This window comes from Eptatretus burgeri, chromosome 1 (genome assembly GCF_056783735.1).
Source record: "Eptatretus burgeri isolate ZD-2024b chromosome 1, Ebu_testis_v1, whole genome shotgun sequence".
In the NCBI taxonomy this organism is placed as follows: domain Eukaryota; kingdom Metazoa; phylum Chordata; class Myxini; order Myxiniformes; family Myxinidae; genus Eptatretus; species Eptatretus burgeri.
Genome location: NC_140961.1, coordinates 146852305 through 146875161, shown reverse-complemented (window position 1 = coordinate 146875161; position 22857 = coordinate 146852305). Strand labels below are relative to the sequence as shown.

General features: G+C 43.1%; 1 protein-coding gene across 1 annotated transcript in view; it reads left to right on the top strand.

Annotated features, from left to right (window-relative positions):
• Positions 1-11578, top strand: part of LOC147035709 (extracellular calcium-sensing receptor-like) — a 66759-nt gene extending 55181 nt beyond the window's left edge. The window contains exon 5 of the mRNA XM_085898080.1: positions 10539-11578. Within this exon, the coding sequence (XP_085754206.1) occupies positions 10539-11008 (470 nt within the window). The 3' untranslated portion in view covers positions 11009-11578. The remainder of the gene's footprint in view (positions 1-10538) is intronic.
• Positions 11579-22857: the final 11279 nt, after the last annotated feature.

Below are 22857 nucleotides of genomic sequence, written 5' to 3'. Positions count from 1 at the left end.
ATGACAATTGAAGTCGCCACATAAGAGGAAGAGAGAGTTTGGATGAGAAGATAGAAGATGGTCCATGTTTTCGGAGAGTGAGGTGTAGATGGAGTCATCACTGTTCGGTGGACGGTACAGTACACATATAAACATGAGGTGGGAGTGGAGGGGAAGCCGAAGCCAGAGGTATTCCTGGGGGTGTGGGGGAGTGAGAGCAGTGCAGGGAGAGTGAGGAATAGAGTCTTTGATGAAGAGAGCAACACCTCCACCAGGACGAGGCTCAGGTCTGTCATACCGTAAGAGGGAGTAACCAGGGAGAGATACTTGGGAGTCAGACACGTCTTGGGAGAGGAAAGTTTCTGTTAGGCAGATAATGTCTGGTTTGTCAGTGGCAACCTGCATGGAAAGATCTGAAAGGTTTGAGCGAAGGCCCCGGATATTTGAGGTCCACACTTTTAATGAAGAGGTAGGGGAGGAGGCTTTTGGTGCAGGAGGTGGAGGGGGCGGGGGAGGGTCGGACGAGGGACGGGGGGGGGAGGTAAGGAGGGTTGCTGAAGGAGTGTGGGGTATTGCAGAATAGCGAGGGGAGGGGGCCGAATGAGGAGGAGAAATGGCTCTGTGGTGCTGTGAGAGAGGGGGGACAAGAGACAAGGAAGATGGCAGTTGAGGATTTGAGGAGGTGGAGTGAAGAGATGGAGGTGAGAGGGCATTGGAGGGAGGCAGGTTGGTGGATGAGAGGGGGGGCAACTTAGAGTAGGAAGAGTGAGGGGGATGAAAGGTGGGAGAAAGGTGAGGGGGGAATTTTTGAAAGAGGTGAGAGGGAGGCTTGGAGGGAGAAGAGTGGGATGGTTGCTTTGAGAGTGAGAGTGAGGGGTGAGGGGGGTGAGTTGGCACTGAAGTTGGAAAAAAGAATGGTTGATGGAAAGCGAGCATCCATGGCAAACTGTGGTTTTTAAAAGTTTTAGGTCAGATATACGATTTAACACAATTCTTGATGGATGCAATGAAGGCGAATTCAGAGCATGGAGAGAAGAAGCGCTGTAATAGTTGGATTTTTTAGGCAAGGAATGAAGGAGAGGTCGAAATGAGAGCAGTCTGTTAAAATAGCAGAAGAGTAGTGCATTGTGAAACAGTAAAGAGTACCACATGTGTGAGAGAGGAAGATGAAGCATTATAAGATCGTTTTTGTTGTTAATATTAATGTATGAGAGAGTTCAACAGATTAGGTCATGGAAGTGTAAAAAAAAAAAAGAAATCGAGGAAGACGAGGAGGAAGTTAAGAGGAAGAAGTAGCAGAATCGGGAGAAGGTTGTTGTTGTTGTTGTTGTTGGGTTTTTTTATTTTTTTTTATTTTTTTTTATTTTTTTTTTTTGAGATAAGAAAGAGATTAGTTGGGAGAATGGGGGATATTTGGAAAGTGGGGAGGATGAAAATTGAAGGTAATGGGGAGGATAGAAATTGAAGGTAATGGGGAGAAAAAACAAACAAACAAACAAAAAAAAAAAACAATCGAACACCAAGTGGAACCGGTAGGCCTCAAGCCTAGGACTAGGCCTCAAACACCAGGTGAGAACGTCGACATAAATACTCACAAAATAGCACGATTTTTGAAACAAAACCGAACTAGGAACACACATTAACATGTAGGTGAGAAAATTAAACAGTTAAAACGGGACAAATAACAACCGGAACTTAACTTTGAGAATGTCAGCAGGGAGCCCCGAAGGAGACCTCTTGCCGCTCAAAACCGGAACCGGAAGTCCCAATTTCGTTTGTATTTGTATCTATCGTCGTTTTCACTTCATTCATTTGCTTGTTCATGTCTTTCATTTCGTTTGTATTTGCATCCATTTTTTCGATCATTTTCGCATTCATCTTTTCGTTCATTGCCGCCAGCATGGCGCATAGCTGGGCCATGTTGGATGCACTCAGCTGAGCCGTTTCGGTAAGGGTTGGGGAAGGGTTTTGGTGGAGAGGGGGGGGGGAGGTGTCATACACTGCGGCCGCTGCCGCACCCATTTCAGGTTCTGGGTTCAGTTGGGCGAGTCCGTGTTCCTGCACAATCAACATTTCCTGCTCGGGGATTCCATCCTGGACCATGGATCCTACACATTCTACATCCATTTCTAATACCCCCAGCTCCCGCTCGCCTTGAGACGCCATCTTGCTTCTCGTGAAGGGTTAATTTGCTCGCTCGTAATTTGGAGGGAATCGGGGGTCGCTTCTCTCACCCCTGGACCGATTCCCGTGAATTTAGCCGGAGACAGGAGAGCCCGTTTTCCTGTTCTCCGATACCAGTGCCGCGAGGAGGGCGATGAATTTGTATCCCACTCCTGACACCAGTGTTGCGGTATTTCGCGCCCGCCGGCGTGCTGACGGCCACGTAACTCAAATCGCGGCACGTCGCCCACCGGATGGACAATCCAGTCGTGACCCTCTCGGACTAACGCCGGGAACCAGTCACGGGTGGACCTTTCGGTCTCACCGCGATCGAGCCAATCAGCCCCCGCGTGGGATAGGGTTGCTCGCCAAATTCGACCTACCTAAGTACCCACGCGGAGGGTAGACCGGGCGATCGCACCTCGCCGCAGGTCGACTTCGGACACGGGCCACTTAAGCGACCCGTTCCGTACTATCAGAATAACCGAGCGGTGTTATCGTCGACCTCGACGGTTCGATTAATTATCGGGCGTATTCAGCCCACTACCAACCCTTTACGTGAAGCAAGATGAGGATTCAATGGGAGAAAAAGACGAAGCGAAGCGGGAGAACAGTTCAATAATAAAGCACATTTATTCGCGGCACACGGGAAGCACACATATACAATTCCACCAAATGCACACAGAAAAAACACAATTCCATTTACACAAAAAGCAAATATAAAAGCGAAAACACAATGCAGAGCTAATACCGACTACCGAGCACACGGCAACACTTATACAATTCTACTTCACAGACGGCGCCGACAACACATACCCAAAACCAAGGAAAAGAAATACCCTCAAGGATGAGGCGGGCCTGAGGCCGAGACTGGGTCGCGCCTACCCGTCTGGTGATGAGACGCGGAGCGGCGATGGCGCCCCAACTCCGCGGACCTCGCGGACAGTGTCTGGCAGGGGGTGGGAAAGGGGCCCCCTTGGTCGCACTATCTCAGCGCGGGTGGGAAACAGGAGGGGGTTGCTGATGCTCGGGGTATAGAGGATCTTTATTATCCCTGGTGTGCGTCTCCACCTCGGCCAGGTCGTGCTGCCGGCCTTCCTCGGGCGTGCAGCTCCCGGCACCGTCGCGAGCACCCCCTCGTCTGCCTTCGCCGCTGCCGCCTCTCCGCCTCTGGACTCTCCACCCTGGACTCTTCTTTGGGCTCTCCTCGTTCGACTCTCTTCAGCTTCTCCAGCTACTGCAGGCTTCGGGCTCCAGACTTCCACACTGCTCTGACTGACGAACACGGTCCTTTTATCCCCCCGTAGCTTCGCCTTTGACCCCCTCCCTTTGACCTTTCACCTCGCTCCCCATTGGCCCGAGAAAAAGTGGGCGTGAAGGCTTTTTGATCCACAAATTTGCATATATCGATCATTCTGGAGGCGGGGCCAAATCGCCCCTCGCTCACCGATTGGACGGCAAAAAGTGGGCGTGTGTCGTTTTTGATCCGTTTTTGAAGCACAAAATCCGTGATTTTGCACACGCTGTTCAACGTGCGCCCTGCACGAGTCCAACACCGGTACCCACAGCGGGGCAAGAACGGTGGCGATGCTCCGGTTGCGAGGTGTGACGTGAAGGTCGTGGCGGTTGTGGTGAAGCGGCGTTGTGGTTGGTGGTTGATGCTGTGGTTGTGGTGGTAATCATGGCGGTTGGTCCAAAATAAAGATAGTAAAAGAAAAACGGTTATCCTGAAGAGTCGCAGCACGTATAAATGACATGTATTCCCACTAGACAACGGGTTTGGGCCTAACTACACATGCACTTACCGAGATACCTCACCTAAGGGACCTGAATGGTGGTTTGCGAATTTGGTAACCACAACAATATATATATATATATATATATATATATATATATATATATATATATATATATATATATATATATATATATATATATATATATATATAATATATATATCTCTCACTCTCACTCTCACTCTCACTCACACACACACACACACACACACACACACACACACACACACACACACACACACACACACACACACACACACACACACACACACACACACACACACACACACACACACACACACACACACACACACACACACACCATTACTTTTATGCCATGATGACAATAACACTGAATATCATAAGGCCAACGATTAATATGTGGAATATCCATGTTCCCCCTTCACCAAACACTTCAATTACCCATGATCTGAACCCTTCTTCCTTAAAATAGTCATGGTACTCTGCAGCTACCTTCTTTAGGTGTTCCGCTAGTTCACAGAAGAAAACCATTTAATGATGTCTGGGATTCTGCAAGATTATTTATTCGTATCCTTATCTCTATCCTTGTCCTAGTTATCCTTTCATGTAACAATATGCCTTGTTCCAGGCGTACAATGCCTTTGTCCCCTTCATGCTGTGGCACACGAGATGCATAATTGTATACAAGGGCCCTATAAGTGTTTTCCCATATACGCCTTCCTCATGCAATTGATCCCAATGTTTACCTTTTTCTTCCCTGTGCACCCTGTCACAACCCATTCCTTGTTTCCCCTTCCATTGACCTACCAAACATTCTAATCTCTAAGACATTCCCAAAATGTCCTCACTATCTGTTATTGTCCATATTATCATGATTATACACATGCTAATCAAAAAGCACTGCCAGATCTGTTATAAACCTCCAGTAACATTTCAACTCTTTGCGATTTCCTGTATCCTTTTGCAATGAGATGCGTGAACCTATGATTGGCTTACCTTTTCTTGAGAGCTCCTTGGGTAATCAATAATACCTGAAAAAGTCCAGTCCACTGCGTCTTCAGGACGTTCCTCCATTCGAACACCCTGTTGTCAAACTCTTTCACAATATTTATTAGCATCACAAGAATTAATATTCATTTATACATGTCCATATATTTTCCAGACATTTTACCAATAATTATGTACTGTTTGGCCGAGCACTTGCAGTGGTGACCTGGAATCCCAGAGCCCTGAGCTCAAGTTTAATTTACCACTAAACAAACCCCCGAGGGCTAAATCAGCCTGTCACTCCTTCAAGACTGGCAGTGCAAAGTAAACTACTGGTCTGAGCTCAAATACAATAAACAAATGTAAACAGCCCCACGGTCTACCCTTGTGACAAAAGTAAAATTGTCTGATTAAATCTCAAGAATTTCGGAGCAGGAAGTACAGTGCACGGAGAGCCTTCACACGTATGGTGGCCGCTATGATATGAAAAACGCGTTTTTAAAATACCAACCGATGCTGACGTCAGAAGACAACAAATGCAGATCTCAACGTATACAAAGATGGTGTGAATTCTTCCTGCCCGAACCGACCCGTGGGTTCACACCACTACCTTCACCACAGATGCATGTGATCACCTGCACTTGCTTGCTCACCCACTGACCCAAACCATCCTGATGGTGCAATTATCCCAATCGCCCCATGGCGTCCTGGTGTTGCAGACTCCCCTTGCAGACCCCTGTCTCCCGCATTGCCATCCATGTTTCCCAGGTGTTCCTGGCCTACCCCCATCGCCACAAGGGCCAATCATGTCATCATGACCACTCGGGCCCGGAGGTCCGATAGGACATGAACCACCAACAGTTCCACTGCCTCCCGCTTCTCCAGGCGGTCCAGACAACCCAGTGGCTCCCTGGGCACCACCATGAAGCCCATGAGGAGCACATAATGGCAGAGTCATGAGAATATAAGATAAATGGAAATTTATATACAAGCACCCATACAGGTGCTGTTTAAGGACTAGCCCCCACCAGACACACACCTCCGCCAAAAAAGGGACCCCGTCGGGTCTTTATTGATACCCCCTCCCCCCACCAGACACACACCCCCCCCTCCCCCCTCGGAGGGAAGGTGAGCTGGAGGTGAGAAGCTTCCTTGGACCTTCCTGCCTCGTGCAATCCTTGACAATCCGGCTCGATGGTTCTCGAACCTGCAACTCGATGCCGCTGCAAGCACCAGGTAGTTCGGTGGCGTTGATTGCCAATGGAACTCCCCCACAGGCGCTCGGCACGTATGCTCATCGAAAGGGCCGATGGTGGAAGGTAGCCAGGGAGGATGTCGTTGTTGTAGTTTTTCATTTTTGCTTCATATGTGCTCAATATATTACTATCGATTTAACTATTCTTGACTAGCACACTTTGCGACACTAAATATCCTCTTATTTCCACAGTTCCCCTACATTGTGTCATCTGTACAGTATACACATATCAGAAATATGCTTTCACCCTCGGCTAGATTGCATACCGCAATTAGCACAGAATCACTTTCCAAGATGTTATTCTCAGTGTACACTACATACCCTGACAGTTATGTCCAGTATCGGACATCTTTCGATTACCACATTTTACTCCAGCAGTGAGTCAACCAACACTGCATAATCAGATATCATCCATTCATCCATTTGGACCACACTTCTGCAAAGCATTTGGTGCTGCCCAAAATAAAATAAAATAAAATATTTTCCTCTGTTCCCGGCTGAGTTACGTATGGAATTATGTCCACAGCCCCAGTTGCGATTTTAACTCATTCTTCATTCAAACTTGTCATGGTAATTGTTTTTAAAATCTGCCAAATTCTCAATTATCTTTTACATGAGCCTAAAGTAAATCCCAACACACAGTCCGCACCTCACTTGCACGATTCGCATTTCCTCTTTCAAACCGTCAGAGCACACTGTCTATTGTTTGTGGCTCTTGGCGACTCCTGACTCTCAGTATCCCTGGTTCCTGAGGTTGACTCCGCCTGTCATTCCTCCCAGGTCGGCGAGATGGGCACCAATTCCAGTGAGTGCACTGGTCGAGGGACACTGCATCCGTGGCACTGCCATGCCCTTGCGACGATTGATACTAGTCTGTCGCCACGTGCTGCACAAGAATGACGACTCGAGTCCCGACCCATGCCCATCCTGACAGCAGCTGTGCCCCTGCACGTTCGAGCAGCAGTTTTGTAGCTTAATGTTCAGGGTGCCTGCAATAACTTGCCAACTCTTCGCAAAAAGCATCGTGGGATCTTTAATGTCCACGAACCGATGTTAGCAAACTTTGCAGTGCATGTGAAATACCAGGATGGCAGTTTAGAGCTGCGTTGAGATTTGAACCGAGGCTGCACAGCTCAAAGGGCAGCGTCCATACCTCCAGACTCTTCGGAGGTGCAGGGGACTGTAGGGGGTTGGCACATTGTGGAATTTACTCAGGGTCCAGCACACAATGGTCTTGTCCATTTGCACATGTGTACTTGCAAACTTATAAGGCCAGGAGGAACTGCTTCAAAAATTTACACAGCACTCGTATTTTGACCTGGCCTGATATTAATACGACCCAGATGTTGTCTCCACTCGTGCTTCGTGCTCCATCTCCCACACCGTACAGCCCTCCCTCCTTCGAGGGCTTCACACACGGCTTACTACATACATTCAACCACAGATGCCTACCACCCTTGATTGTAAAACTGAGCTCCTCACAACAATGATGCAACCAACCGTGCTGATAATTTCCGTGTTTCATTCAGTTTCTAAAAAGATATTTCTTTGACAAAGCATCTCCCCCTCTTCAGGCAAGCTCCATGCAACCCGACTTCACAGCAGATCGCGCACAGATCGGCAAATCTCATACTTCACAGCAGGGTGTTACTACAACCAGTCTCGCTTAACCAGCACTTATGGTTAATTTTAATCCCATGAATTTATCCTGACAGATAGAGGCTCATATAAGGACAACAAACATGCTCCTCTATCCACTTTCGTACAAGGAGCTCGATCGTGCCAGGCAGTGGATCAATGCTCCGTGACAAGGCCCGCACTGGCCACGTGGTCAAAGATCACGAGCAATTTACCCCCAAAAGCATTTCCATTTGATTGAGTGTGCAGCTTGTCTAACATCTTTGTCCTGGTTCTTGGATGCCATTGTTTAATTCATGATAAGCAAGGAATTCTTTGCCTGCTTGAGTTGACTGAAAGGTTGCATTGGGTGGTCTACCATTGCCTTCCTCGCAGCAGTTCAGGCAACGTTAACATTCGTCCACCGATATCAATTCACACAGCCCAACTCTGGGCACAGCATGTGCAGTTCCACACAGCGGGGCACCATTCTCACAATGGGGCATCCTTCCCTCTGTGGGGAATCATTTCCTCCCACCTTCCATTTCCACACATCGTTTTCACGAGCAGCCGAGCTTCGTCTGCTGGTCTTTCAGCACCTAGCTTTAAATTTCCAGATATTATCACATCAGAACTTATCTCAATTCCTGTTCTTTTAATGGATATTATACTGATTTTGAGTTGGCTGCACTGTAACCTTCACTTCTGCCTGCGTTTTTCGGCCACCTCCTCACCGGGAAGGCAAAAGCCGTGGCCAGCAACCTCATACCTTCCAGGTTTGGACACAACCTCGACGGATTAACGAAACCCTCAGGTGGGTTACCTGGTATTCTCTCTTGATTGCCTCGCTCCCTGCGCTGAGTTGCACGGGTGGGGCAAGGTGTTTTCTCAACTTATTCTTTTAATCTTAACACTTACAACTTTTCTTTTTTTCTTTTTTCAACATTATTTATTTGTCATGCTTCTTCCTTACACATCTTACAAGCTTCAAGTTTGGGTTGGGCTTATTCACATATGCATATCTTAACGAATCTTATTCTAGGAATGCATATGGGTACTTTTATATGATCATTCATTGCATGATTCTAATTGATCACATGACCTCGGTCCATATTTTCCGTAACAGCTTTATTTTTCCCCGTTTCATTGATCATTTCTAGAGTATACTTGGACTGGTCAGTATTTTGCCCGGGGTGTTCTCGGGCTGGGTCGGGTGTCTTTCATACCTTTCCACGAAACCTCACACTCCCTTGCACACCTTCCACGTCCTCAATCTTCCAAAGATATACCTTGTCTCTCGGAGATTTCTCAGGTTAGCTTTCCAGCGTTTGCCCTCAATCTCCCCTTCAGACCTTTGTCCTGCAGAGGTTTCTCAGGTGAGTCTCCTGGCGTCTCCCCTTCAACCTACCCTTCGGACTTTAAAACCTCCTGGGGTACCCCTCTTTTGGTGTGTATAAAAGCTCCCTCTTCCCGTTCTTTTAAGACAAGGACAGATCACAAAGAGGCAGCAAATCTGTATGCCCTGGTGCGAGAAAAGAGGCAGTTCTTACCTTATCTTTAAGCCGGCCGGCTTCTGTCCTCTTTTGTCTCACCAAGGCAGCAGTTCCCCCTCCCCCCTGGTCTGTCTTATCCTGTCCATGATGCCAAATGTCGAGATCAAGTTCCACCGCTGATTGAGATCTAGCAATGTCCACGCTGATCATGGTAAAAAAGAGCCTATTAATTCACATCAAAAGAGTACATGACAAAGTGAGACAGAGACTACCTACAGTATCCCAGCTCAGTCAAACTCTGGCCTGCAAGCAGTTTGGTTTACTTTACATATACTTTTTCCTGCTCATCTGTTTTAATGATTACCCCCACTCCATCATATTTATATTTCCTTTCTTAGATATCGTATTCTTTGAAAGTAACAACACCCCAGCACTGGTTCTATCCTGGCCTGGCAAAGCATTGATATTTTCACTCACAAGAAGATCTGTTATTGGTCAGGCAGATCTTTATCACAATATATATCTTCTCATTCTACTGCAAGATGTTCCATTTTGAACTATACCAAAACAGTGCTGATTTATGATCGGGCTTCTCCGAGCTCAAGGCACAAAGAATGTTGATACAAGGCCAGCGAGAAAGCCAGATTTTAAGCTGCACGACAGAGAGAGAGAGAGAGAGAGAGAGAGAGAGAGAGAGAGAGAGAGAGAGAGAGAGAGAGAGAGAGAGAGAGAGAGAGAGAGAGAGACAGAGAGAGAGAGAGAGAGAGAGAGAGAGAGACAGAGAGAGAGAGAGACAGAGAGACAGAGAGACAGAGAGACAGAGAGACAGAGAGACAGAGAGACAGAGAGACAGAGAGACAGACTACTTGCTTTAATTACTAACAATCAAGAACTGAAGTTTGCTGAGAGCATTTTAATGTGCCAACAAATGCTTTGGCTTTTTCTTTTAAATGCCACATTCAATTTAGCAAAGGTAATCCTGCTAAAAAAAAATAGCTGTTCTTAATTGGGAGATGTACAACAGCTCCACACTTTTACATAAAGAAAAAATATAACGATTATGAGTTATATGTAGATTTACAGCTAAATTTCACAAGAAATACGAAGTTTTTCAAGTTAATAAAACTGACTGAGAATCGCCTGCTTTGATTATGTTAATATTAAGCTGGTGTTTTAAAAAAATAATCTCTCAGTGCTTCATTTTCTTTTCACATTTTTGTGATCCCAACAGACTGTTTTTTTTTTGCTTTCTCACCTGCTCTGCAGGTGACGCATTGTTCAAGAAATTCAGTAAAATACTCAATGAACAGTTCATGGTTATACTTTTTATGATGCCACAAATCACAATTTGCCTTATGTGGGCTTTTGTGGGGAAACCAAGGCTCGTACGTAACACGGAGATCCGTCCCAATGTTGTAACGTTAGAATGTGGAGGGTCATCAACAGCGTGGCCAGTTGGTTCAATTTCATACCTCGTTTTTCTTGCCATTTCCTGCTACACTCTTGCTTTCAAGGCACTGAAGTTGGATTTTGTTCATAAGGAACCAAAGTTCATTACTTTCAGCATGACTGTTTGCCTACTCATTTGCCTGGCCTTTGTTCCAGCTTACAATAGCACCGAAGGAACATTCAATCTCATTACAAAAATATTTACTGTCATCGTTACATCATTTGGATTGTTGGCGTGCATCATGTTACCAAAATGTTATATGGTTTTCATTCAACGTGTAAAATAAATCCAGGATTTCCATTAAAATGTTTGTTGATAGCAATTTTGCATTAAATTCAGATGATTTACATTGAAATTTAAGAGAATTTTTTACAAGCGGTGAAAATATATAAATGACTAAACCTATAAGTTGCAGTGCATGAAAAACACAAACACCCACTGCCAAATACACTGTAAGCTGCTACACTGCATATGACACCATCAGTGAGTCCACAGGTTGGCCACAATGTGAGATATGATTGTGATTGATTGGCCACGGTCACCCCTTGTAAAAATTGTAACATTGCCTTTGTGTGCATACAACCAATTACACCATTGAACAATGCATTATTGCCAGTGTCTGGATTCACAAATGCTCACAAACAAGGAAAATAATGTCGTGGTGCTCATCGACTTCCAGCAACGATTCAGCCAAGAAGCTCCCTACAAAAGGTACACTTCTGTTTTCGGTGCATAAACTCTTTACAACAGGTAACCTAAAATATATGCAAAGTACTGGAAGGACATCAACCAGAGGTCAGGAACGCGAATTGGTTGAATAATCTGTTGCCAGGTAACCAAAAAAGTCGACCCGTAAACGATCCGCAGAGCTTGGAATTTCGCGTTCAACATTGCTAAAACAAATGAAGATTCACATCAAATTGCACCCATATCATCACCCATGTTCGTCAAAAAGTTAACAATCAAAAATTATCGGGAAAATGTCCTGCAAAACTTGGCACAAACTAATTCTTTGCAATGGAAATGATAGAGCACAATCGGATCCACTGGACACTTAAGGCTTGTGTTATATGGTGTAAAATCTACACTAATAAAATTCAGTGTCTCTCTCTCTCTCTCTCTCTCTCTCTCTCTCTCTCTCTCTCTCTCTCTCTCTCTCTCTCTCTCTCTCTCTCTCTCTCTCTCTCTCTCTCTCTCTCTCTCTCTCTCTCTCTCTCTCTCTCTCTCTCTCTCTCTCTCTCTCTCTCTCTCTCTCCTCCCTCCCTCCCTCCCTCCCTCCCTCTCTCTCTCTCTCTCTCTCTCTCTCTCTCTCTCTCTCTCTCTCTCTCCCTCTCTCTCTCTCCCTCTCTCTCTCTCCCTCTCTCTCTCTCCCTCTCTCTCTCTCCCTCTCTCTCTCTCCCTCTCTCTCTCTCCCTCTCTCTCTCTCTCTCTCTCTCTCCCTCTCTCTCTCTCTCTCTCTCTCTCTCTCTCTCTCGCTCTCTCTCTCTCTCTCTCTCTCTCTCTCTCTCTCTCTCTCTGTCTCTGTCTCTCTCGTTATCTCTCTCTCTCTCCCTCTCTCTCTCTCCCTCTCTCTCTCTCTCTCTCTTTCTCTCCCCCCCCTCCCAACCTCCCTTTTGTTGGCCCAGTCAGTGAAGTGACAGGTTGTATTTGCTCGTATGTTATCAAGGAAAAGAGTACTGCAAATGTATTTTGCATAACATTTCGAACCCTTCAGTGTTTGCAGCTATGATAAATGGAAATGTCAATTTTTAAAAGGGGTTACAAGACATTGTGGCCACCCTGTCCATGGTCTCATAACCCTTTTGTGGCACGATCATCACCCTGCCCACTTGGGACATCAATCAAACAATCCATGGATGTGTTTGTTTTTCCCAAGCTATCATCCCATTGTGGATGAAGCCTTTTTATTTTATTTTTTTTAATGGAAAACGAAAAAAACAACTAAAACATCAAATAATCGAAAAAAATCATCAATAACAAAGTGTCCCAAATAGCAAAGCCCGTCTGCATCCACTTTGTACTTGAACTGCTCTTGGTGAAACAACTGGTGAAAAGAGTAGTCATTTTTCTACTGGTGACAAAAGCAGAGATCGTAAAAAATACTTTCCTGCTTGGAGAGACTTAGTGAAGCTAAAATGGTGAACAAGAAAAAAATATGATGTCATAGCCCCCATGGTTTTCGTATTTTACTGTGTCTATTATAAATGGATGAAGTGCGTGTGTATGTGCATTCGTGCATGCATGCGTACGTGTCATACTTTTTCCATTAATTGCATACATGTATTAATTAATTACACGCAATTTAAATATACCTTATGACCCTTAACACTGTTGAGACCTCTTTGAACAATGAAGACCCCTTAAGACCCAGAAGACCATGAGGACTAAAAAGATGCACATAACCCAAAAAGACCACAAGGACCCAAAAGTCCCAAAAGTTCCCAAGGACCCAAAAGTCGCAAAAGTTCCTGAGGATCCAAAAGTCCCTGAAGACCCAAAGTCCAAAAAGTTCCCAAGGATCCAAAAGTCCCAAAAGTTCCCAAGGACCCAAAAGTTGCCAAGGACCCAAAAGTCCCCGAGGACCCAAAACTTCTAAAAGTTCCTGAGGACCCAAATCTCCCAAAAGTTCCTGAGAAACCAAAAGTCTCAAAAAATTCCCGAGGACACAAAAGACCTAAAATTCACCGGGGACCCAAAAGACCCTAAAAGTCCCTGAAGACCCAAAAGTCCCAAAAATTTGTGAAGATCCAAAAGTTCCTGAGGACCCAAAAGCCTCAAAATGTTCCTGAGCACACAAAAGTTTCAGAGGACCCAAAAATCCCTAAGGACTCAGAAGTCACAAAAACCCCTGAGAAGCAAAAGTCCCCAAGGACTCAAAAATTCCAGAGGATCCAAAAGTCCCCGAGCACACAAAAGTTCCAAAATTCATGAGGACTCAAAAGTCACAAAAATCCCCAAGGATCCAAAAGTCCCCGACAACTCAAAAGTTCCTGAGGACCCAAAAGTCCACAAGGACCTGTGGAAGTAAAATAATTCCATCTTGTGAAATGTGAGCGTGGACATTTATGGTGAGAGAAAGCTCAATGGATCACATGACTATCGCAAAGCACTGGTGTTTCTGTATTGGTCATGCTGAAACACATTTTTCATGTTGAGATGTGTTCTCTGTCCACAAATTATATATGCACTACTTTCTTTTTATTTTTTTTTAAATGCTTTTACAATATGGAAGTATGAAGTCTGTTGTAAAGTTTTGGTTAAAATCACTTCTGAAAGGAATGGTTCACGTGCACTGAGATAGAGTTGAGATATAGATTTAAATTGGCTATCAGGTCTATTACAATGTCAAAGTCATATCTCATTGCATTTGCAAATAAGGGCTGCTCATGGTGAGGGCTGCTCATGGTCATGAGTTTCTTTGTTTGCACAGAGCTCACTGTGATAGGCCACGGATAATTAGAATCTCTATTCAAAATGTACTATGGTCTTGTTAATTCCATATAACTAACATATACTTCCCCACATACTAATATACCATTTGATTTTCCCAAAGTTGAGAAAGTGCTCTCCTCATACTAAAAGTGAATACTTCAAAGCAGATGACTTTCAAAACATCTTGTTATAATAAAAACCAATATAATAATAAAGACTATATAATCCCTATGCTGGCCCAAGCACATCTGGGCCTGGTATGAGATCTTGTGATGAGTTCACGCTTTGTAAAAATGAAATATGTACCCCTCTGTTATGTTTGCTGCTTTGATTTTTTTTTTTTTAAATATACTTAATAATGGATCATTGCATACTGATGGTTATTTTATAAATGAATATATATATATATATATATATATATATATATATATATATATATATATATATATATATATATATATATATATATATATATATATATATAGTGTGTTAGTTAACTGTGCAACAATATAATCTTTTCTTTATTTTATTTCATTTCAATGACAAGCGAAGCTGCTTCGGCTGGCGCCATTTAGTCGTGCAACAAAGGCATTACAGAGTCTCATTAACTCTGGTTTCCCATTCAATCGTAAATTTATACAAACACGAAGCTCATTAACTCTGACTTCACATTGTCCTCTTATTGTAAAGCAGGAGTCTTATTGAACTGCTGAAGTCATGGACCTCTCATTGTTCTGCAAACCTATGCGAACCAGATGCTTCACCTTCATGCTGCAATAAATGTGTATCGTTGCCTAAGTAAATGACGAATTTTCTGTGCATGCATGCCCTGAAGGAAGACACGCATTCTTTCACAGCGCTGTCTTGTTTTATTAGACACAAAATTGTTTTTCCTATTTGCTTGAAGGACCTCATGTGTAAACAAAGCTTTCTTGTCATCTGGTATCGACTACCCACTACCCTTTGATGCTATGACCCCCACCCTCACTCCCTATTTTCCAATCATATAAAAGGAAATGTGTTTATATGTGTTTAGCCCAACGCAAACGTGAAATGTGTTTAGCTCAGTCAGAGATCTTTTTGTACTCTTGAAGCAAGCTTTTCTCTCCACATATGTGTTTTTATATAATAAACTTTCTGTTAAATTATAGGGCGTTTTCTCTTTGTCATACATTTTCACCACAGACCAAAAGTCCCAGAGGACCCAAATGTCCCCTAAATTACCAGAGGACCCAAAAGTCCCAAAAAGTCGCCAAGGACCCAAAAGTCCCCAAGGATGCAAAAGTCCCAAAAAGTCCCTGAGGATCCAAAAGTCCCTGAGGACCCAAAAGTATTCAAAGTCCCAGAGGACCAAAAAGTTGCCAAGGACTCAAAAGTCCCAGATGACCCAAAAGTCTCAAAAGTCCCTGAGGACCCAAAAGTCTCTGAGTACACAAGTCACCAAGGACCCAAAAGTTCCGAAAGTCCCCGGGGATCCAAAAGTCCCTGAGAACTCAAAAGTCACAAAAGGCCCCAAGGGCCTAAAAGTCTTAAAAGTCCCAGAGGACACAAAAGTCCCTGATCACACAAAAGTCCCAAAAGTTGCCACCCACCCAAATGTTCCAAAAGTCGCCTCAGACCAAAGAGTCCAAAAAGTCGCTGAAGACCCAAAAATCCTTGAAGACCCAAAAGTCCCCAAGGAACCAAAAGTCCCAAAAAATCACCGAGCATCCAAAAGTCCCAGAGGACCCAAGTCTTAAATGTCACAAAAGTCCCCAAACACATAAAAGTCCCAAAAGTCACCAAGGACCCAAACATCCTAAAAAGTCCCTGAGGACCTAAGAGATTCCGATGACCCAAAAGTCCCAAAACGTTCTCTAGGACCAAATAGTCCCAAAAGTCCCCGAGGACGCAGAAAACACAAAAGCTTCTGAGGACCCAAAAGTTCCCAAGGATCAAAAACTCTATCAAAGGAGGTGTACAACAGAATTAAACCTGTTGGAGCCCAACGCAAAGAATGTACGGCCTGCCGAAGATTCACAAGGAGAATATCCCTCGAAGATCGATACTGTCAATGGTGTGATCAGCACAACATGAACTTGCCAAGTGTTTGGGAGAGATACTGCAACCAGTGTTGGATTCACTTTGTCATTTCATGGTTCAGGATTCCTTCACATTTGCAGAATCAATTTGAGCAAAAACACCAACAAGTGAGGACAACATAATGGCATCCTTTGCTGCTAACAGCTTGTTCACGAATGTACCATTGACGGAGACGATTGAGATATGCGCACATTTGCTGTATCACACCGATCTGCAACAACCGATGATCTTGGAACATGTCTTCATGGAATTAATGAACACAGCAACAAGTGAGGTGGAATTCAATTTTAACAACATGATGTATGTTCAAACGGATGGTGTGGCCATGGGTTCTCCATTAGGCCCAGCTCTTGCAAATATCTTTGTGGGCTATCATGAAATGCAGAAACTGACTGGTCAGCAAGGGGTCGATTCCCCCATCGTATACTATCGGTACTTTGATGACATTGTTTTATTTGTTTGAGTCTCGGACGGCATGTGACAATTTCTAGGCATGTTTCAACACTCTCCATCCAGCGCTGAAGTTGACCACAGAGCTGGAATCGTCAAACACGTTACCATTTTTGGATATGTTGGTTGATAGATCCAACCTTGGTTTCACAATATCTGTCTACCGGAAGTCGACTTTCACAGGGCAGTATATTCATTGGGACTCCTACAGCTCCACGAGATACAAAATTGCCTTGATCAACATCCTGGTTAACAGAGCACAGAGGATTTGTTCACCTTGTAATCTTCCTGCTCAAATTGATAAAATCATGAATATACTCAGTGAGAATGGTTATCCTGAGCATATAGTTAAGAGATACATGCACAAGTTTTTAAACACGACAAAAGATCGGAAGATTGGTCCAGACAAATGTCCAGTCTATATCAGGATGCCCTGGAAAGGGCAATCATCACGAAGGTTTGAAGTACAAATCAAACATATTGTATCCAACGCGTTTCTGGCTGTGCAACCCCGAGTAATCTTTACCTCTCGCTGTTTGCCGACGTCAGTCAACAAGGATGTGCCACTCAAATCACAAACCAGCAATGATATTTATGAGTTTAAGTGCCGATGTGAAGCTCGGTACGTGGGCCGTACAACACTTGATTTGCTGATCGCATCAATCAACACGTCCCCTTGGTGATTTGAAGAAAGATTAGAAGAGTTAGAACACAACCAGTGCGAGCATGTAGAAATATCCAGCTCATCCACCAGCCACTGTATCTGCTTAATCTGCCATTGCACAGCACCTGGTTACCAACCCTATCTGTGCAGACCAGTACAATGCAGATATGTTCAGGATATTGAGCCGAGGTCGGAGCTCGTTTCATTTATGTATGTTGGAAGCAACCTTTATCCTTACCACCGATACAATATTATGTCGTCAAAAGGAATTTGTACGGATCTCTGTTTCTCATTCAGCATGGAAATATCAAGGGAAGTACGGTAACAAATGGTGAATGGACCTTTGGAGAAACCCATCCCCCCTCTCTCCAGGATGCGGTTGCAAACATCAATCATCGGCGAACTCTGCTCCAGGCAATGAGAGTTCAAGGTGAATATGATGAGCCGACCAATGGGCGTTCGGATTAACCGTGACGTCATTATGGTTGAACCAATCAGTGTCTACCTTATTGAGACTTGTGTATATAAGCACACCAATTCACTTCCTCCTTCACTTGTTGTGATTTTGTTTTTGCCCTGAGGAGTGCAGCACGAAATGCTTTGGTCACTATTATGTCGTGTTTGTCTGCATCCATCTTGAAGTTATGTAGTACCAAACATCTGTTTAATTATTTTTAAGGTCCCATTTGTTTTTGGGATTTCACAAGTATCTTGAGCTGCATGACCTTTTTCTTGTTTATTACTGACGAGAGCTTAAGATTTCGTAAGTATATTGATGACTTCCGTCGTGTGTGTGTGTGTGCGTGTGTGCGTGTGTGCGTGTGTGTGTGTGTGTGTGTGTGTGTGTGTGTGTGTGTGTGTGTGTGTGTGTGTGTGTGTGTGTGTGTGTGTGTGTGTGTGTGTGTGTGTGTGTGTGTGTGTGTGTGTGTGTGTGCGCGCGTGTGCGTGCGCGCGTGTGCGTGCGCGCGTGTGCTTGTAGGCACGATAACTCGAGAACGGAAGAAGCTACCAATGTCAAATTACACCACGTGATTCAGGAGGGTGATGGCTCATGCTGATTAGATTTTGGTCAAAATCAGTCAAAGGTCAAGGTCACAGTGAGGTCAAGCATTCGATTTTTGATGGTTTGGTACAGAATCATCGTAGAAACTTCTGGTTTGCGTCGCTACCTTCTCCAGAGACAGCTTTTTTAGACAAGGTCAGAGGTCAAGTTGACGATTTCGTAAGTACCAGTCTATGACTGCTTGTTTGATTGTTCGACTTTTATACACTCCTGAACAGCTGGATGGAATGAGTTACAAAAACATACTGGTTATACTCAGAGTGTGCATGGGGAGGTTTTCGGTGGTTAAAAAAAAAGAGAAAGTTAGAGTCCCAGTGGTTTATCCTCTGGGGAGGACACTCAATTCTCTCCAGGAAAATGTGTATTGTATACCACCACTCCCGGTGGGAGAGGGTTTTTCAGGTAATACAAAAATACAGCCACACAATTTTCAGGGAGTATCCATCCATAAGGGTGGGTTCTTTGCTAATAGAACCAAATACACCTTGATGAAGAAAGAAAGGCTCAGAAGTGTCATTTTAAAATGGATTTGTTACCTAATGTTTACATGCTGTATTGTGACTTTTGAGTCGTGTTTTATAAGAATTGAGTGCAGTGCAGCAATCATTATGACATGTGTTGAACAACGAGCCAGAACACATTGAAAAGAAATATTGAGCGAACCATATTTATCGGAGGATTCAGACATGCATTGCTTGCAATGCAATCCCAGTAGACATCCAAACAAGAAGCACATATGCCAGGTTCTCTGAAACTTCATATTCTCGCTGACTTTCAGCGTTACCTGGAAAATCACATTCATTTTTAAATCAATACAACATTTTAAGTATAATTGGTCATTAATGAAATTTCCAAACTTGAAACTCGTATTAATCATTGAGTGGAATTAGTGTAATTGGCTAACAGAGAAATTTAATTTCATAATTTTTAATGAATTTAGGTTCTGGTATTTCATTTGACAAGTTGTAGTATTTGAAAATAATTGTTTTCTGAATTAAATACCAAGAAAAGGGCTCCCTTTAAAAGAAATCATGGAAGTGTGAGCAGTGAATGCTCAAGTGGTTTCACTTGTTAAGTTCATGACAGACTGAACACATTGCTTTCTCGAAGTTGCAGCTACGTTCACTTGCACATGATGTATGTATTTAATGGTATGCCATATATCATACTATGTTTTACATTCATGCTTTGTCTGTTCACACTTCCTGTGAGCGGAAGGACATGCATGTCTCGGACTCGTGTTGAACAATATGGAATCGCACAACATGGAGATATCATGCTTGGTGGACTTTTTCCAATTCACGTCGCTGTAGTGACACCTGAACATTCCTACAAAGAACCTCCAGGAGCTGTTCAGTGCTTACGGTACGTTAGTTGTTCGTTTTTTTTCTATTTTTTTGTTTTTTTTTACAGGCATTTTGTTTTTCATTCAATTTTATCCTGTCAAATAATTGTCAATGATGAGACTAATAAGAACAAATTATTACAAATATAACAGGTGAATAATTGTCATCTTCACAAATCTATGGATAAAATGGAAGGCTTCAGCAGACCCCTTGTTGGCTATGTTCTTCAATTGCATGGAGAATTTATGGGTTTTGTATCTTCCCGATTTGATTTGAACTCTGCTTCCTCAAGGTCTCACTCTCAGTTTCCAGGTTGTGATTCCTCCCATTAATTCATTGTCCATCCTTGTTGTGTGCAGAGCCCAATCACATTTATGTATTTTGATTCTGGGCAAGAGGATTCAAATTTGGTTCTCTGTCTCATCCTAAGTCGTGTTGTTAACTCACCTGGAACATAGTTCCCGGTAGCTTATGGGAGGGCGCATCGACTATCCATCCATCCATCCATCCATCCATCCATCCACAATTACTTGTAACGTCTTTTCTAACATGATTTTGATGAAACCTCACAACTTTCATCACCCAGGATGTACCAAAGTTTGTTCACTGCATAAGAAAAACACAATCCAGAGTTATTAACTTTCTTCTCCATGAAATATTTTGTGGGTTAGACACGCCTATCAGTGGTTCCCCGGTTTTCTTATCCAGCCAGGAGCAGATGAGCGCCCAGGTTTATTGTCCCTATTTTTTGTAATGTGCTGAGACAACATGTTGATTGTTAATTACGCAATGATAATTTTTGCTTCATATTTTTAATTTCCGAAGTTTCACTGCCATCTATCATTGTTTTTACACTGAATTGATTATAAACTATTTTCAACAGATGCAAATGTAATTTACTTTTCTTCTCGTTTGTATTTTTGAAATTGTACTTGTGCTGTTGTTGTACTTTACTTTTTTGAAGTGATAATTTTTTTCTGACGAAATAACCCACTTGGCCATGTATAGAATATTGTTTGCATCTTTGGGGAAGTGCTACTGCTTATCATCCTACTCCTCTGGGCAAGATTATGCAAACTTTTGTCCAAATCATTGGTCAGGTGTTTGGCTATTCTCTAAAACCACATTAACATCATCTGCTGCTTCCTCAACGTATTTAATCAGTACTTCCAATGAAAATATCCAAATGGTCTTTCTGCCTTTGTAATTCCATGACATACAATTTAATTATGACAACAGATTTAATAATTTAATTATACTCATCTCATTATTCTTGATGTACCAGATACAGGATTGATGTCTTATTGCTGCCAATGCTGCTTAAACAGCTTAACTCTGCACCACTTTTTACATTCCTTCATCCAATGATTACGGTCTGAAAAAGGAACTTAAATGGACAAATTCAGATTGCAGTTGGATTGTTCATTGAATTGTTGAGCCTTCATAATAAAGATAAATATGAACCAAAAAATTTATACAAGTCTTTAATAAGACTGAGGAGCACTCTGTAAAGTGTATAATTTTATTGTTCCTCTTCTTTTTAGGTTTAATCAATTACAATTGCAAATCACCATGGCCATGATATTTGCTATTAATGAGATAAATAACAATGAGTTCTTATTTTCCAATCTCACACTTGGCTACGTCATTCATGACAATTGCTTACGACTGCCAAATTCAATTGAAAAATCGCTTGACTATGTCGAGTCGATATCAAAAGATGAGAATCCTTGTTTCTACCAGATTGTCATCACTTCATCTGGCTCCTTGCATGCAGTGGCAATTGCACGACTGTTGGGGATTTTTCACACACCGCAGGTGCTTCAAAGAATAACATGCAATTTAAATCTCATAATTTACTTACAAAAGGCAAAAAATAAACCAAGGTATTGTCCTTGAATGAAAACTACTCCATCACGTATGAAGGTTGTACCATTCATTAATTCCTCACGTTACTCGGGCCACTCAAAATGTTTGAGTGCAAGACGCACCAACAATGAAACATGGCATTCCAAAACACACCAATCTATACATAATGGAGCAAGTGTTCATCCAGCCACTGACCCACGTGACTATATGTATCTTACTTACGTGACTGTCTTAATTCTGTACCATTGGAATGTACCTTTTAAATATTTTGATCCTTCAGACTGCTGGGACCCCTTAGACCAGAAGTGTTTATTCGGGAATAAATTGACCCCAAGGGGTAAAAAAAAAAATCCCATGGTTGGCAAAGAGTGGAGGGGCATGGCGAGTAAATTTACCAATTCCTAAATTGTGCAATATTTTACCCTTTCACTGGCAAATTCGTATTAATGTGACCGAAAATTTATAGTCTCGGGCCGGCAAAATCGCATAAATGCCATGGGCTTCAAAATATTTTTTCTTGCAGTAACGTGTGTGGGGAAATCTCTGCTGTTTTCTTGTCTGCAGTGACATGAGTGCAATATGTTTGTCTCTCTGATCAGTTTATTATTCCACAACACTGGGATAGTACATATTGTGCTTTTCTATGTTTTTTTTTTTTTGCCAAAATTGCTTTGGCCAGTGGAGGAGTATTAACAGCTCATGGGGTGGGGGTAAATGGCTGGATATGTTGAGCCTTGGCCCGAATATCACTCCCCCTCCCTGTGACACTCTGTGATGCTTCTGGAAACAACCCGCCCACCTCCTAAAATGTAACGTATTTTGTGCATGACCGCTTCTTCCCTCCACCACCGACAATGAAGGAGGTTATGTTTTCACCCATTTCTGTTTGTCTGTTTGTCTGTTTGTCTTTGTGTGCAGGATATCTCAAAAAGTTGTGTTCCGATTTTAATGAAATTGTGTGTACAGTTTGGGTGTGTGACAAGGACCAACAAATTAGATATTGGTAAAGATCAGGATCTGGATGCGACTACCAGAATTTTGAAAGCGATTCTTTACAATTGAGAAATAGGGCCAAAAGCGATATATAGCATGTCATCTCAAACAATTGTTGAAGGATTCGGACAAAACTTGGCGAACAAATAGGTTGTGTTAAAAGGACAAACTGATTAGATTTTGGTGAAGATCCGCATCCGGATCCGACGACTAGAATTTTTAAAGTGATTCTTCAC